Genomic DNA, 18,361 nt, shown 5'->3' on the forward strand with positions numbered 1-18,361 from the left:
AGAGCGAGAGAGAAGGAATAGAAGAGGGTTTCACTATCTCCATGGCAACTCCCATCACTGGCAAATATATATTTTTCACAGTGCGGCAGACATAGTGTTTCATAACACCAAATTCAGAGCAGCCCTCACACCTTAGTACACTTTCACACTCACACTCACACTCACACACAAACACACACACACACACACATTGGAACTAGTAATTTTGCAGGATATGTGGCTTCCTTTCAGTTCAAACTAGACCAACGATTTAAATACTGCAGTTTCCCTTCCAGCATAAATCATCAGAGTGCCACCACCCAGACTGCCCAACGATAGTGAGGTCATACTGCTGGTGATCAGGCGCTTTTCTCCATCCTGTCATCCTTCACCACCTCCCCTCACCTGTAGGGTAGTGCCCTGTTTCCGGTTGGTTGCTGTTGTGGTCGTGATGTCACTGATGGAAGGGGCAGAGTCCGAGCGGTTGCCAGCGGCGGCGCTCGACTGCGGGGTGATGGAGGAGGAGGGCATGTCTCCGACCAATCGGGCGCTGCCGTCCACGCGGATGTGGGGGTGTCCCTCGGCGGCCATGTTGAGGATGCGCAGGCCGTTGTAGTAGAGGCCCGACAGCTGGCCCTGGAACATTCCCACACCGCGCCCCCCCCCCTCCCACCTGCACCGTGGTCTGGCTGTTGAAGATGGTCAGCTGACGACCTGGACACACACACGTGCACACGTACCCGGTCGCACACCCACGCAACACACAAGCAAAGACACACACGCGTACGCAATCACACAGCAAAGAGCGTTTGAGTGTTACACAACGGAGCATCTCCCAAACTCTGAGATGAGGATGAGACGCAGAAGCTTTGAAGGACAAGTCAAGGTGGAGTCAAGGTGGTGCTGAGCGAGGTGGAGGTGTGCTGAGCGACGGGGGGGACGGGGGTAGAGGTGAGGAAGCAAAGAGGGAGAAAGGGGGGAAGAGCAGAAGAGCAGAAGAAAAAGAAAGATGGCTGCCATGGACATGACTGGAGAGTGAGTCATCATGTTTCACAAGAGCAAGACACAGGCAGACACAGAGTCCAGATGCAGTTATACATTAACCCAGGAAACATGCACAGGTCCCAACTCTTCTCAAGAGACCTCATTCTATTTAAGGAGTTCTGGTGAAAGTTTAAAGAGGTCAACTTTTGCTTGGTTTCAAAACAAACATACTCTATTAAATAATGTCAAATTTACATATAATACAGTGCTTTGCATTACAATACTTTACTTTGGCATAATTCTTTAGGTGAATCCTTTAAAGTTTACCATTGAAGAAAATTACTTATTACAGAATCTTAATGGGGCCCATTTTTTATCAGTACTTTCACTAGTTTCTGATTTATTCAGATTTATCTGTGCGTTGTCCCTTTAATCTCATATTATCAAACCACTATCACCTTTCACAGGCACTGCAGAAACTCAGTATTACACTCTACAGGTATACCTGCTAAGTTTTAAACTTAGTTATGGATTTAGGATTTTAGACGTTAGTTGATGGTGCACAGGTATCAACTTGCTTCAGAATTGTACGTTTTTAAGCTGAAACTTTTAATGAATTTTAATCAGTGTTTTTACCTTTGTCGAGTAGCCAATCGTCAACTACTCGACCGAGCCGATAGGGGATTCGCTGTCTGGCGATGGCCAGGCGCTCGTTATCATTGTTACCTTTAATTTAGAGATGAAAACACAGTAATTACGCACATCCAAACGAGGTACAGGAGCTGGATACAACAAGAACAGCAATGAAAAGAAAGTAATTGTCTGCCCATTGTCAGCTGATTGTGACCTGGGACCTGTATCAAAGGCGTTCGGTGCAGCGATTCCGTCTCAGCTTTATTGACACTGTCGGAAAGTGAGCAGACTTTTACTCTCTGTTCATTAGCTTTGATTTAAAGAGACATTCCAGGGGTTAACATCTGCAAGAGCACAGGGTGAATCTGCCACAGAATATACTGTCTGAGTTTAGAGACATAGGTTACATAAGAGCCCTCACACATACCTCTCAACCAACTAGCGTTTATCATTTTGCCTGCTAGCTGTCTAGCTTCCCATATCAGCGAAAAACGTTGAAACTAAATATCTTAAATTACAACTTTAACGATGAAATATAGTAAAACAACAGATATAAAATGTTTCAAAACCAAAGACTAAGTTCAAACAAATACATTCCTGTTCCTTTGGTATTTTTTTTTCATTTTAGTTATACATTTCCTCAGCATATGTAAGGATTTTAAGTTGCTGTTTGTCACAATGCACCAACTGTTATTAATGTCTTTTATGATAAGAAAACAAGTTCTACCTGAATTGAATATTTTCATAGATAAGGTACATTTTACACTATTTAACATAACACATAATGACCATTCATAGGAGTAAAAGCTACTGTTATCAACAAAAAGCTCATTTTGTTATTTTAAACATTAAAATATCAAAACATCCATCCATTATCTTTAAGTATAATATAAAACAAGTTTTCAGAAACAACATCACCAACAGGAAAGTAATAAAGTTGTTATCGGCATTAATGTGCACAGTACAATAGCCTTGAATGGACTAAACCATGAAGTCAGGGGGCGTGGGTTTGCCCCAGGCAGTGTTATGATTGGGTGACCCCGGGGGCAGTGCTGGTTGGTGGGTGCGGGGCCTACCAGAGGGGTAGCGTTCGATGACGGGCAGGTCGTCCAGCTGAAGGGTGGCATTGCCTCCGCTGCGGGTGAAGCGGACGATGTGGTACTTCCCGTCGTTGACAAACTTGGAGCTCTCCTCAATGTTGATGTCGTCCGTGCCAACGTTGAACACTACCCTTATGTTGCCCTTGTCCTGGAGGAACAGCACACAACAGCATTACTGCATGTGTGTGTGTGTGTGTGTGTGTGTGCATGTGTGTTTGTGTCTGCTTGGGTAATGAATATTGTGTGTGTGTATGTATGTGTACGTGTGTGTGTTTGTGTCTGCTTGAGTATTAAATAATGTGTGTGTGTGTGTGATATGTGAAGATGTGTGACACGCATGTCTGACTAGTGAGTGTCTGTGTGTGTGTGGGGGATTTGTATACTGTATGTGAGTGTGTGTGAAAATGTGAGTATGTGTGTGTGTGTGTATGTGAGTATGTAAGTGTGCATACGTTTGTGTGTGTGTGTATGTGAATCTGTGAGTATGTGAGAGTGTATATGTGTGTGTATATACAGCTCTGGAAAAATGTAAGAGACCACTGAACCTTTTTCTTTTCTTTTCCAAAACATTGATACTGCAAGTTGAACTCTTCTGTTCCTCAGTAAAAATGTTCCTTATCAAAAAAAATTGGAAAGGAAAGAAAAAGGTGCAGTGGTCTCTTACATTTTTCCAGAGCTGTATATGTCTGAATATGTGAGAGTGTATATGTGTGTATCAGTGAGCATGTGTGTATGTGTGTATGTGTGTGTGTACTGACTATCTGCAGCTGCAGGTAGTCTCCCAGGCCCGTGGCACTGTCCACCCTGAGCAGCGTGGCTTGTTTCTGCTGGCTGCTGAAACCCAACGCCAGGCGGTCAGCTCTGGTGCTGGGCCTCTCGTTAGGGGGCCACGTATACACCACCATGCCCCCGTCACGGCCAAAGATGTATGTGGTACCAGCTGCTCACACGCACACACACACATATATATATATACAGTCACGCATGAGAAAATAAAGACTCAGGTTTACAGAATCTTGTGTCTACGACTGAAGTATGATGAAGTGTTATTTTTCAGCAGTGTGCACTGCCCTCTTGTGTAGACAATGTGTAACACCATGCGTACAGCACTGCTACAATTCTGAAGCTAACACACGACCGAACTGCTCCAGACAGGAAGTGAGGAACAGGAAGCTGGAAGTAGCGAGACTCACCGTCGTTGCAGAGCGGCCCTCCGAATGACGTCATGCTGCAGTCGCAGCTGAAGCCCTCCCACAGCTGCAGACACACCCCCTGGTTAGAACAGGAGTCCTCCTGACAGGTGGTGCTAGGGCCTGGACACACACACACAGAGACATACACACACAGAGAGAGAGACACACAGGGATAGAGACAGAGAGAGAGAGAGAGAGAGAGAGAGAGAGAGAGAGAGAGAGAGAGAGAGAGAGAGAGAGGGAGAGAGAGGGGGAGGGAGAGAGTAAAAAAGAAGAATAGAAAAAGAGGTAAAAGAAGTAAAATAATTAGAAATTATTATAGAGCAGATACAGGCCTTGACTTAATCATGACACAACCCCTGTGCAGTCACACAAGAAGTGTAACAGCAGACCAGTGCCTGTGATATCGTTCAGCCTAAAGTCTCTCTTAGCTCAGGTGTGTGTGTGTGTGTAGAGGCCTGTGGAGGACTAAAGTATACAGCATGGTTAGTTTCATTAGTAGTTTTAGTAACAGGCTGACTACAGGGGTTGGGCAGTCGGAAGGCCTAAATGGCCGTCTTCTGGCAGTAGGGGTGATATCTAGGAATCGAATCACTAATAAAACTATATTCTAACTCCACCAATCCCAAAGCATCTGTTTTAGGAGGCATACAAACAGGCCTCAAGGCTGTGCAAATTTGTCAAATCTGCAATGATTCTTTACTTCATGGAACTTGAACCGAGCCTGACTCTGCTATGAATATAGATACTGACATGCAGCACTGCGGGCTGGGAGAGGAAGGGGCGGGGAGGGGTTCTCAAACATAAGAGGGCGTGGATATGTTTAAGCGGGTTGGGTTATAGGTAGGTGGGAGGGGTTAGAGACATGCCAGTACTGCTGGTGATCGTGGAGGAGGCGTGGTCAAACTCGAACTGAAGTGGTGGTGATGTCACTAGCGTGATGTGTTTACTATGGCCGCCAGGAGAGAACAGGTCAGCGCTGGGTTACCCCTGACCCCTGGATCCTAGGGATCCACACAACACTGACACAGTGGGCTGAGGGTGGGGAAGGAAAAACACACACTCCCAGACACTCTCACACGCACACATGCGCACACAGGGTGATCTACCTTTCAAGTCAGCTTTCATCAATGCAACTTTTGTCAGCCAAACAAAAAAACAAGCAAAATAAGTTAGATGGTTAGTAAAAGCAGACAGATGCCAGTGAAATTCACTTTGATAGATAGAGAGGGAGAGAAAGAGAGAGATAAAGAAAGAGTCAGGAAAAGAGAGTGAGTAACAGAAAAGCAGATGGTATGTCTGAAACAGTGGCCAGCTGGGGGAAGCAAAATGGAGGGAAACAAACAAGTAAAAAGGAAAAACTAAAATAAAAATGCCTGTTATGCAGTGGCATGAGGTCAGGTCCAGATTTAGCGGTGTGTGTACAGAGTGTGAGAGTGTGTGTGTGAGTCTCACCTTCACAGCCTCTCTCCACCTGTCCCGTGGTTGCTAAGGCATCCGCCAACAGGTCAGGAAGACGTCCGTTGAGGTCCACTGTTGCCAGGCAACCCTGGAACCCCTCCCGGGAGTGTACGAGCTTGGGCAAATCCTTGTACATCTCCTTGGCCACGCCCCCTACATAAAGGTCACCTATGGGAGCAAGGACAGCGTGAGTGACATTTTCATGAGGCAATACTGAGCCTTCTTGAAGATGGGCTGTCCAGCTGGTATTTACTAGATGTTCTAAACTACGTGTGGGTTTGTCTCAGTGCGTGTTGGGGTCAGAGTTCGGGTCAGGGAGAGGGATAACAGACAGAACTAGTGTGGTACCAGCTGAGACACTGGTGGAGTCAGATGGCTGAGCGGTTAGGGAATCGGGCTAGTAATCAGAAGGTTGCTGGTTCAATTCCCGGCTGTGCAAACCAAATGACGGTGTGTCCTTGGGCAAGGCACTTCACCCTACTTGCCTCGGGGGGAATGTCTCTGTACTTACTGTAAGTCGCTCTGGATAAGAGCGTCTGCTAAATGACTAAATGTAAAATGTAAATGTAAATGAACGCTCGCAAAATGACATGAATTTGGTGACTTGCTCACGCAATTCATCTGGAAGTCGGTGAGACCGGTTCCACCATGTGGGGGGAATAATTGCACAGTTGAGTAAGTGGCTGGTACCTCTAATCAATCAGTTGTCCAACAGTACAAAATGCGATGTTGTTTGAAAATAGTAGGCTATAGAGTAGGCTAACTATGCAGGGATTTAAAACAACCTAAATTCACGAGGCTGAGATGGAAGTTCACCGATATAGAGATCCCCGTCCAGAAAGGCATTGTCATGCAGCCAAATAGTCTTTCTATTACAGCTTGTGGCTTTGATTGAATGTGTATTGTCTCAGACAGGAACTGTGTACAGTATGGTGTGATGAACCAGGTCTCCTATAAGAGCGTCTGCCAAATGACTAAATGTATCAGCGACACATCCAGATGTTGTAATATAGAGCGCCTGGTGCGGAAACACCAGCCTATATCCTTGTTGAGAGACCACTTGTTTTTAATGCATGAATTCAATCACTCAATCAATCACTCAATTACGGTCTGGAGGGCATTTAATCTACATATTTAGAATGAGTTAGCAAATTCTCCAAATATTGCCTAAGGTGAGAGTTTGATGAAAACAACGCTTTTTGTACCATGTCTGTACATTTTGGTCAAAGTAAATCTTCATACCATTAAATGACCTAGATTGACATGCATGTGTCTCTCCAAAATAATAAAAGACTATGTGTTTCCACTGAAGGAGAATCCTGTTCTGAGCCAAGGCAATACTGTAGACATGAGTGACTTACCCTCTGGTGTTGCAAACAATCTGAACATTTACACAAAGGAAACTCAAGCAATGTACATGGCCTATTGCTCTATAAATGAATGTGCTTGGTTGACTGGTTGACGGGCTTTATTTGAATTGTGGTTTTGGAGCAGGACTGCTCTAATGCATGGCTCTTCCTCCAGACACATCCTCCCAACACACCCGGATCTTTCCACATCCTCTGGACGCTAACACACCTTATGTGGTATCAAAAGTATCAAATGGTTGGAGCCGGACTAGTTTGACAGCTAAATAGACTAAAGTGGCAGATACATTTTACCGAGAGTGTGAGAGAGAGGGAGAGAGAGAGAGAGAGAGAGGGAGAGAGAGAGAGTGTGAGAGAGAGGGAGAGAGAGAGAGGGAGAGAAAGAGAGAGAGAGAGAGAGAGAGGGAGAGAGAGAGAGTGAGAGAGAGGGAGAGATAGGGCGGTTCACACACCCTTCAGGTCCAGGTTCTTGGCCCCCATGGTGGTCTGGGTGGTGACCTTGGTGTCGATCTTGACGGTGTGCAGGTTGTTGGTGTCTCTGGAGACGAGGACGTTGTGCCAGTGGTTGTCGTTGAGGGGCGTGTTGGAGTTTCCTTTGATGAGGTGGGCCCCATTGCCCAGATCAGAGATGTAGTGCAGGTAACTGACACACACACACACACAGGTTAGATCATTCCTCATGTTAAACATGACCGCCACATTGGAAGTCTCCTGGGTATCTGGGTGTAGTGTGTCTTTCAGGGAGGTAAGAATAATAAACAACATTAAGATAGACATACATTCATCAAATGCTAGGATAACAAATGGTCTTTGAGTCTGGTGCATCTACATTATTTTACAATTGTGTAATGATTTCTAAAAGGGAAAAATTGTCGGTACCCAAGGACGAACTTAGATGCTTCCTTAAAGAATTGATGACAGATGTTTGACTACTATACTAACAAATTGTACAGAAAAGATCTAAATATCTGGTGAAGTGATGTATAGACTTTAGGTGAGTATGTTTATGTATTCATATATCCAATATATGTCTTTGTGTGTGCTTACAAGAGTGTGTGTATGTGTGTGTCAGAGAGTGTGTATGTGTGTCTGTGTGAATGTGTACAGTTCATGCTTGTGTCAGTGAGAGTGTTTGTGTGTGTCAGTGAGAGAGTGTGTGTGTGTGTCAGAGAGTGTGTATGTGTGTCTGTGTGAATGTGTACAGTTCATGCTTGTGTCAGTGAGAGTGTTTGTGTGTGTCAGTGAGAGTGTGTGTGTCAGTGAGAGTGTGTGTGTCAGTGAGTGTGTGTCAGTGAGAGTGTGTGTGTCAGTGAGAGTGTGTGTGTCAGTGAGTGTGTGTGTGTGTGTGTCAGTGAGAGTGTGTGTGTGTCAGTGAGAGAGTGTGTGTGTCAGTGAGAGAGTGTGTGTCAGTGAGAGTGTGTACGTGTGTCAGTGAGAGTGTGTATGTGTCAGTGAGAGAGTGTGTGTGTCAGTGAGAGTGTGTGTGTCTGTCAGTGAGAGTGTGTATGTGTCAGTGAGAGAGTGTGTGTGTCAGTGAGAGAGTGTGTGTGTGTCAGTGAGAGTGTGTGTGTGTGTCAGTGAGAGTGTGTGTGTGTGTCAGTGAGAGTGTGTGTGTGTGTCAGTGAGAGTGTGTGTGTGTCAGTGAGAGTGTGTGTGTGTGCAGTCTCCTCACCCCTTGACCAGCTCCACCACGATGAAATCATTCCCGTCACCCCGGTTGAAGAGGATGAGTCCGTCGGGTGAGGTGGTCTTGAACTGCAGGAACAGGTGCATGGAGTAGTATGCCTGCAGCGTGGGCAGGGTCACGAAGCTGGAGCGCGAGCGGAAGGTCACTGGGTCGGCCACGATGCTCTTGTAGCCGATGACGGCGTTCAGCTCACAGTAGTCAATGTCCCCGTTCTTGCAGAGGTCGATGTAGGGCATGCCGTTGAGGGTGAGGCCCTGGAGGTGCCCAATGAAGTTGGACGGCACGGCCGGCATGAAGCGCTTCTCCGTGACGATGCCCGTCTCCACATTGTGGAACTCCAGCTGGGTGTGGTCACCCGCCATCTGACCTGGGGGGGGCATGAGGATCGGGGTCAGGGGGGGGGGGTCCAAGAAGAAAAATGGTGGGGTGTAAGATTCAGGTGTAATATTAACAAATTATCAGAAACTGGACATTATAATAATACATTTTATTATAAATTACCGGTATATATTATACTCAAGGGTGTAAAGTAGCTAACTGAAAATGTTCTTGTTATTATAATTGAGTAGTTTTGTAGGGAAATTGTACTTTATTGTAATAAAAAATGTTTGTAGGGTAAACTTGTACATTTAGACATTTACATTTAGTCATTTAGCAGACGCTCTTATCCAGAGCGACTTACAGTAAGTATAGGGACATTCCCCCGAGGCAAGTAGGGTGAAGTGCCTTGCCAGAGGACACAACGTCATTTGGCAGAGCTGGGAATCGAACCGGTAACCTTCAGATTACTAGCTTGACTCCCTAACTGCTCAGCCACCTGACTCCCTCTGTAGGGTAAATAGCTAAATAGCTACTTGAACCGGCTGCCTAAACAACTATGTTAGCTACAGCGGTCATAGAGGAGATAACAATATTATGATGCTTCAAAACTACAACATCCATGGCCGCACTGTGACAACTATTAGAACTGAAAGACATGAAGGACAATAGGGGCATCATGACTGCCTTCCAAAGCCAGTTGAAATATCTGCCTTCAAGAACTCTGCCTCCAATTTGAAGAATTTAACTTAGTTTTATTAATCACATAGCTTAAAGCTGGCACAGTGTGCCAGCCTTCCAGTGGAATGAGCTTTAGCCAGCTTGCTTGAAATCTATGTAACGCGAAGGCCACACAGGAGACCTTTTTTATTCTGTCTGAAAGACTGCCACTAAAGGGAACATTAATTACAATTCGGGAGCTAAGTGCATTTGTAATTGACCATGATGGGGGAGAAAAAACACATATAAAAAAATATTCTCTACTCTGAGAACTTATAAACAGCTACTCTTTTAAGTAAGACGCTTTAAGGAGAGTTTTGTTTTTGGAAGTAATGGTGCTTTAACTTGAGTAAGATTCTCCACAACTCTTTAAACCCCTGATCAAACGATCAAATCATGTGATTAACTCCTAGACTAGACGGTGCACACTCCTTTACATAGAATCAAGGTAAACAATGTTGGAAGGGGATGAGTCTGAAAGGTTGCTGCGGTCTAAGTAAAGCAAATCAAAGAGTTTCCTGAAGGGGGGGTGATGATGTTTCCATGGTTACCGTCAATGGGCTGCAGGTCATCAACGGTGAGTTTGAGGCTCTTGCCTCGCCGGACGACACGCACAGTGTGCCACTCGTTATCGTTCAGGCCCGTCCCCGCAAAGATGGTCTCTGGTCCCTTACCTACACACAGCCCAGAGCACCATTAACACACACACAGAGACCAGGGGGAGAGAGAGAGAGACACTGCAGAAAGAGGGGGGGAGAGATGGGGGATGAAGATGGAAAGAGAGAGAGGAACAGAGTGAGAGAGGGAGGGAAGGAGAGAGAGAGGGAGAGAGGGGTGTGACGATAGAGAGTCATAGATCCTGCATGTAGAAACAGAGATGGAACAAAAACAGGAAGATAGAGAGTGAAAGAGAAAAGAGAGAGGGACAGATTGGAAGAGAGAGAGCTAACGGGATAGATTTGCTATAAATATCATATATGAAGAGAGAGAGAGAGAGATAGGACAGATACAGTATAAAATGAGGGAGACATAATGAGGGACAGATATATATGAAGAGAGAGAGAGAGAGAGAGAGAGAGAGAGAGAGAGAGAGAGAGAGAGAGAGAGAGAGAGAGAGAGAGAGAGAGAGAGAGAGAGAGAGCAAAAAGACGCAGAGAAAAGAGTGGGAGTAGGAGGGATGGGCAAAGTGACAGACTGGGAGTCAGAGGATGACAGGGGAAGATAATGAAGATGGAGAGAGATGGAGAGAAAGTGAAACAGAACAGAGGGGAGGAGGACCAGACACTGCAGAAGGAACATCAGCATATTGTAATATGCACTCGCTCAGTCACTCTCAGTCACCACACACGCGCGCACACACAGAAAAGCCAAGACGTCACTTCCACACCCACCAAATAATACCAGCCAACACAAAGCTATGTGATGCATTCTGCCGTGCGTTGTGATTCAGAGCCGTCCCACGCTGGGAAGATCCATCTGTTCTGTAAAAAAGTCACACGCGGCCCCGTGGCTCCCCTGAGTGTTCCCAGCCTGACCACACGGTGGCGCCAGAGACCTGGCGCGGCGGTGAGCTGTCCGTGGTGCTGAACTGTCCGTGGTGCTGAACTGTCCGTGGTGCTGAACTGTCCGTGGTGCTGAACTGCAGCAGCACATCATGTCATACCTCACTCATCCCCGGCTCCACCTCTACCCTTCTCTCTCCTTGCTTTTCACTCCCCCCCCCATCCCTCTCCTTCCCCCACTCTCTCTCTCCCTGGCCGACTGCACATATTAGACACCCTGTCCATCCTCACATCCCAGGGGTGAGCCCCTCCAGCGGGGCACCAGTGGGGGCTGGGCATCTGTTAATACTGACCTATAGAGAGTAATGAGGGGGCGAAAGACTCACAGACCAGGCACATTCTGCTGTGGAAAATGTCAAGGATTGACACTCACACACACAAACAGGACCAAATTAATGAAATCACAATAGCAATGGGGGAGTGAGTGTGTTTGTGTACGTACGTATGTGAGACGTGTGTATTCAGCGTTCAGACCACAGAGCTCCCCTGAGGAGACTCAGCTGTGCTTTGGGCATGAGCATCTCATCCTGTTACCATGGATCACTGCCCACAAGTATGTATGTGTGTGTGCACGTGTGTGTGCACATGTCTGTGGCGTGTGCATGTGTGTGAGTGTTTGTAACAGTGTAACTGATGGGGTGAATGGGCTGTTGTGAGAATGAAGCAGTGATCCATGTCGACCTGAGATCAGGCAAGACACACACACACACACACACACACACACACACACACACAGACGTGAAGGTAGGCCTCTGGGATCAGCAGTAAAAGGTGTTACTGTAAGCGGAGAGCTTTTGTCCACTGATGTGGATTAAATCAAAGAGAACGTTTTCAAACGTGTCATGTCCAGAAACAACAGGAACCTCTCGGCATTCATCAGTAGAACCTATGGACAGCAGGAGGGAAAGGACCCATTTCCTAAAGAAGTTCTTTATATTCCACCAAGTGACATGAATACTTCAGATGTCTGCCCGTACATAGTGCTTGACTATCAGGAAGTGTACTTTATGCACAACCTTGTCTTCAAATGCAATAAAAAAATAAAAAAGCAAATGTATAATTCATTGTTTGCGCTCGCCTACAAAGCCTGAATGCTGATCCACTCATTGAGCTTGCTCGTCTAAAATTGGCCGACGGACTCATAGGGTTAGCAACAGCGGTACGGCTAACTGGGTTTCTATAGCAACCGTAGTCGTCCATTTTGGTACCTCCGCACCATCACGGAGAAGAGTCTTTGTGGTCGTGAGGGGAGGAAGTCCACGGGAGAGGATTAGACCTCTTAAGAGACTTTGCTCCCCTCACATCACACATACACTCACACACACCCTCGCTCTCACACTTACAAACAAACAAAGGCGTCAGATAGATGTGGAGATGAGGGATGAGGGGGAGAGAGAGATGGATAAAGTGTTTCTTTTGTTTCCAGTGTGAAAGAGAGATAATTACCCAGCTGTCCTGAGTAGTGGCTCAGCCAATCCCTGCATGGATATTCCCCACCTTTCACACATCCCTCGCTCCTCTCCTCTTTTTACTCCTTAGACCCTCTAACCACTTTCACTCTCTCCATATCGCGTGCTTGCTCCCATCCCTCTCACATCCCTTCATCCCGTTTCCTCAGCAACACTCTCGCTCGCTCCCTCTCTCCCCCTCCTCCCTCCCTCCTTCCTCCCTTCCTGCTTCTATTTCTCTTTACTAAAATGGCCGACGAGGAAAACCCTGGCTCTCAGCAAAATAACCACAGCCCTGCAGAATAACAAAGTAGACACACGCTGACACACACACACACTCTCAGATACACACACACACACACACACACACAACTGCACAGAAGCATATATTCTGACATGGACCCAAAAAACTGAATGTCAGACATTCACATGGAGGCAGAGAGACAAAAACACACCCACACTATCAACCACACTCACCCACACATTCGCAACACATTCACACACACGCGCTGCAAGAGTTTAGGTGAGATGGAGTGTGACTTACTGGCAGTACAGTTAATCCTGATACAGTCTGGAGGGAGAGCAGAGCAGAGGGTTAACACTGCACATATACACACTCCACGCACTGGGGACACACACACTGACACACCTCCCGCACACACACTGAGAAAACACTCTCCCTTAACTCCAGTCAGCAAAGTAGGGTAGGTTCATAGATCATATGCCAACCAGGGCAACTGCCAATTTGGCCTCAACCAATAGGGTATTACTGTTGAAATATCTGCGGAAGTGATTGGTGGACCTTTTAGAGAGGCGACGCCTCATAATTAGCTGAAGGAGAGTGCAAGGTCTCAGCGCGAGTGTCTTGTCATTGGCTGCTCTGGTCTAAGTGACAGTTTCAGTAACCAATCATAATCATAAGGAGACTGAGGTGGGTGTGTCTGTCTGTCTGAAGACAGCAAAAAACACATCCCATCATTTTGTCAGAAAGACTCACAGCAGCAAATCTAGCCCACTGTGGAGCAGAGGCTCATGGGAGCTGGGGTATCCCATGATGCCTTGGTGTGTCGTGTGGCATCAACCACAGCAGAAACGCGGCTGCAGACCACCAGAGACCTACGTGTGCACCCTTCATAACGGAGGGAGAGAGAGAGAGAGAGAGAGAGACAGACAGACAGACAGACAGACAGACAGACAGACAGAGAGAGAGAGAGAGAGAGAGAGAGAGAGAGAGAGACAGACAGACAGACAGACAGACAGACAGAGAGAGAGAGAGAGAGAGAGAGAGAGAGAGAGAGAGAGAGACAGACAGACAGACAGACAGACAGACAGACAGAGAGAGAGAGAGAGAGAGAGAGAGAGAGAGAGAGAGAGAGAGAGAGAGAGAGAGAGAGAGAGAGAGAGAGAGAGAGAGAGAGAGAGAGGTGTGCACAGGTCTTCTGGGAGTGAGCAGAGGATGCAGTCTCTGGTTTGACCCTCTGTTCAACAGACAGACAGACAGACAGACAGACAGACAGACAGACAGACAGACAGACAGAGAAACAGACATACAGACAGACAGACAGAGAAACAGACAGAGAAAAAAGACGTACAGACAGACAGACAGAGAAACAGAAAGAGAAACAGACAGAGAAACAGAGAGAAACAGACATACAGACAGACATACAGACAGACAAACAGACAGAGAAACAGACATACAGACAGACATACATACAGACAGAGAAACAGACAGAGAAACAAACATACAGACAGGCAGACATAAAGACAGACAGAACAGGAACACAAATGTGTGGGCTGTGTGACCATCAGACTAGCTGTGTATTGTAATCAGTAAGTATGACGTATGCAGATGATGCATCTATATGTATGTACTGTTTGGACTGTATTTGGGTACATGTGAATGTAGATGGGACCCTATGTGTGTCTGTGTGCGTGAGTGTATGTGTGTGTGTATGAGTGTGTGCGTGTGTGCATGAGTGTATGTGTGTGTATGAGTGTGTGTTTTTGTGTGTGTATGGGTGTGTGTGTGTGTGTTTACCAAGGTTGACAGTGAGTCGAACACGTCCCCCGTCCAGCTCCAGGCGAAGTGTGTCTGCCGAATTTCGTGAGGTGGTTGCCATGAGAACTCCGTAGGCCCTCTGAGATCGAAACCGTAGCGACACGTCCTCCGCCTCCGTGTGCATCGCCACGGGCAACTGCACCTTCATAAACTTACTGCCGTCATAGGACAGGATGGTAGCATCTAGAGACAGAAGGAGGGGGATGCAGGCAGACAGACAGACAGTGAAAAAAAAGTTTGAGTTAAGTAGTGAAAGAGAGAGAAATAAAATGAGAGAGTGAGAGAGGGAGATAGATGGAAAGAGAGAGAGTGAGATAGAGAGAGAGCTAGATTTGTATCAGACTCTGGTGTCAGACGTGACATATTTAGGTGATTCCCAGTTAGAGTTTATCATCCAATCATTTATGGTCTTGTTCATTACCTCTGTCCCCTTCTCTCTGCATGGACAATCCCTGGCCAGATCTGTTTACTACTGCCAACAGACCTTTTATTGGCCAATTACATTCAGAGCTAGACACATTCTCGCTTCTCTCACCCTCCCTCCATCTCTCTTTTCCTTATTCCCTCTCTCCACCGCTCTCTGCCCCGCCCCGCCCTCCACCTTTCGCTTCCACTCTCTCTTCTTGGCAGCTCCTCTCCCTTCCCCTCGGACCCCCCCTGTCTTCTTCACTCTCCTCTTCCTGCTCTCTCTCTCCCTCCATCTTGCCCACTCTCCCTCCCTCCCCTGCCTGCTCTCTCTCCACCCACTCCATCTCTGTTTCCGTGGGAGACTGTTGGGGCCCGGGTGAAAACAAGAGAACAGGAAGAGAGGGAGGCCTCATGCATACTGATGAGCTCGGAGAGAGAGCGAGAGGGCGAGGTGGAGAGTGTGTGTGCGTGCGTGTGTGCGCGCAATGGCAGAAGGGAGTGTATTTAAGAAACAGCAGAGGAGTGTTCAGTAAAGCGAAAGAGCGAGGAGGGGAAACAGGGAGCGAGGCAGATAGAGAGACAGAGAGAAATAGAGAGGGGAGAGAGAAAGAGGGGGAGAGAGAAAGTGGGGAAGAGAGACGGGGAGAGATGTAGAAAAGGATGGTGAGACAGCTAAAGAGGAAAAGCAGATAGACCTCTTGGCTAAAATGCAAATGAATCCTCATTAACTGGAAGAAAAAATTGGTGGCTGGCCTGTTATATCACAGATAACACACACATGCTCATACATACACAATTCTAAACTTAAAGAAGGCAGCTGACTCCATCTTAGCACCTGACTCTACTTCACAGAGGAGGAGGGGGTAGAAGGGGGAGAGAGAGGAGGGGGTAGAAGGGGGAGAGAGAGGGGGAGAGAGAGGAGGAGAGAGTACTATAGGTGGATAGGAGGAGAGAGAGCTGTAGGTAGGTAGATGAAGAGAGAGAGAAATAGAGAGGAGAGAAAGCTGTAGGTGGATAGGAGAGAGAGAAAGAGGTTGGGTAGGTAGATGGAGAGACAGAGAGAGAGACAGAGAGACAGACAGGGAGAGAGAGAGAGAGAGGGAGAGGGAGAGGGAGAGGGAGAGGGAGAGGGAGAGGGAGAGGGAGAGGGAGAGGGAGAGGGAGAGGGAGAGGGAGAGGGAGAGGGAGAGGGAGAGAAAGAGAGAGAGTGCTGTAGATAGGTAGATGGAGAGAGAAGCTTACCAAGAAGTTTTTGCTGAGATATGTCCTTGTGACAGATTTTTACAAAAGAACGCTGAGTTAGACAGTTGGCCATTTTAGTTTATTGTAGAAGGGAAAAAGATAGAGAGATAGAGAGAAAGAGTGAAACCGCAGGTAGAAGGCGTAAACATGGCCAATCACTCCCTCCATCTGTTTCTCCATCTGGTCTCCCTTTAATTCACTGAACTACCAGTTAGTGACCCCTACACACACACACACACACACACAACATACACTTCAGATCTATATCATACAAAGGCATCCTCACAATCATCTGAAGTCTTTATGTTGGTATGTGTGAGTGTCTCAGTGCATCTCATTTGCAGTATATACACTGTATATCTAGCAGCAATAGCATTAATTATCACAGAGCAAAATAATTGTTCTGATCCTTTATATTTAATCTGCTCTATATCTCCTGGTAGAGCATGAGTTCCTGGGCCTCAAGTATAACAATAAACACACCTAATCACATTTGTGTCTTCCCTCCAGCCCCGGCTGCACCTTTCCCTCTCTACTACCCCCCTCACCTCTCTCACAGGACCACCTCTACCCCCCTCACCGCTCTCACAGGGCCACCTCTACCCCCCTCACCTCTCTCACAGGGCCACCTCTACCCCCCTCACCTCTCTCACAGGACCACCTCTACCCTTCCTCACCTCTCTCACAGGACCACCTCTACCCCCCTCACCTCTCTCACAGGGCCACCTCTACCCCCCTCACCTCTCTCACAGGACCACCTCTACCCTTCCTCACCTCTCTCACAGGACCACCTCTACCCCCCTCACCTCTCTCACAGGGCCACCTCTACCCCCCTCACCGCTCTCACAGGGCCACCTCTACCCCCCTCACCTCTCTCACAGGGCCACCTCTACCCCCCTCACCTCTCTCACAGGACCACCTCTACCCCCCTCACCGCTCTCACAGGGCCACCTCTACCCCCCTCACCTCTCTCACAGGGCCACCTCTACCCCCCTCACCTCTCTCACAGGACCACCTCTACCCTTCCTCACCGCTCTCACAGGGCCACCTCTACCCCCCTCACCTCTCTCACAGGACCACCTCTACCCTTCCTCACCTCTCTCACAGGACCACCTCTACCCCCCTCACCTCTCTCACAGGGCCACCTCTACCCCCCTCACCTCTCTCACAGGACCACCTCTACCCTTCCTCACCTCTCTCACAGGACCACCTCTACCCCCCTCACCTCTCTCACAGGACCACCTCTACCCCCCTCACCTCTCTCACAGGATCGCCCCAGGTAGCCAGTGCCGGAGCAGTCGCAGACGTAACGGTTCCAGCCCTCCCTGCAGATGGCGCTGTGCTGGCAGGGGTTGGACAGGCACTGCTTGGGAGCCTCCCTGGAACAGGAGGGCTTAACCCCCACGGCGCGCTGGGCCTCAGCCAGCCTCCGGATGTCTTTACTCTGCCCGTCCACAAACAGGTCCCGCACACAGCCCACGTAGCCGTAGTTCAGCAGCGCCGTCCACACCTACACACACACACACATATACATTATTGTTATTAGCAGGTCATTACAAACACACATCTTCTCACATGCATATCCACTCATTGGTTTTATTTTCTAACAAATTAATATATTCTCAGATGTTATACACGTTAGACACCTGCAAAGACAAACACACACACACATGCACCCCAGCACACACACACCTCAGTAGGGAATATGAGTCCGGCCCGGTCCTCAGGCAGCCCCCCCAGGTACAAGGTGTCGTCCAAGTCCAGGATCTCACTGTCTCCAGGAGCAGTGTAGGCCGTACGCACAGAGTTCACCGAGATGGTTCCTGAACACACACACACATGCAGGACATTTGGAAGAGAACATTTAAGTACACAGGCAAGTAGCCTGTCTAATCACTGCATTCGGTCCAAACACAATGACTGGTTGTGCTTATTACAGTCCTGGGACGGCCACAGATATTGGATTTATTTAGTTTTACTGTCAGACCATTTGATTTATTGATTGCTATCAAGATGTGAAGTTTATTTAAGAAAATATGACAATAAGTACTTTTCAAAAACATGACCTATCCTAGCTTTAAAGGAAGCAATGTATAACTTATTTTTCTTTTTTCAAAAGAAGGGGAAACAGTTATCAAAGAATTGTAATGTAAAAGTAAAATGGTAATTTTACTTTTAGGAGGGTAATTTGTAATTATAC

General features: G+C 47.4%; 1 protein-coding gene across 1 annotated transcript in view; it reads right to left on the bottom strand.

Moving 5' to 3' along the window:
• Positions 1-360: 360 nt before the first annotated feature.
• Positions 361-18,361, bottom strand: part of nrxn1a (neurexin 1a) — a 45,814-nt gene continuing 27,813 nt past the window's right edge. The window contains 14 exon segments of the mRNA XM_067245111.1: positions 361-645; positions 647-693; positions 1,600-1,689; positions 2,673-2,844; positions 3,455-3,636; positions 3,890-4,009; positions 5,345-5,518; positions 7,170-7,360; positions 8,390-8,771; positions 9,994-10,116; positions 12,997-13,023; positions 14,491-14,694; positions 17,419-17,671; positions 17,854-17,984. Of these exon segments, the coding sequence (XP_067101212.1) occupies positions 361-645; positions 647-693; positions 1,600-1,689; positions 2,673-2,844; positions 3,455-3,636; positions 3,890-4,009; positions 5,345-5,518; positions 7,170-7,360; positions 8,390-8,771; positions 9,994-10,116; positions 12,997-13,023; positions 14,491-14,694; positions 17,419-17,671; positions 17,854-17,984 (2,381 nt within the window).

Source organism: Osmerus mordax, chromosome 10, assembly GCF_038355195.1.
Source record: "Osmerus mordax isolate fOsmMor3 chromosome 10, fOsmMor3.pri, whole genome shotgun sequence".
NCBI classification, from domain to species: Eukaryota; Metazoa; Chordata; class Actinopteri; order Osmeriformes; family Osmeridae; genus Osmerus; species Osmerus mordax.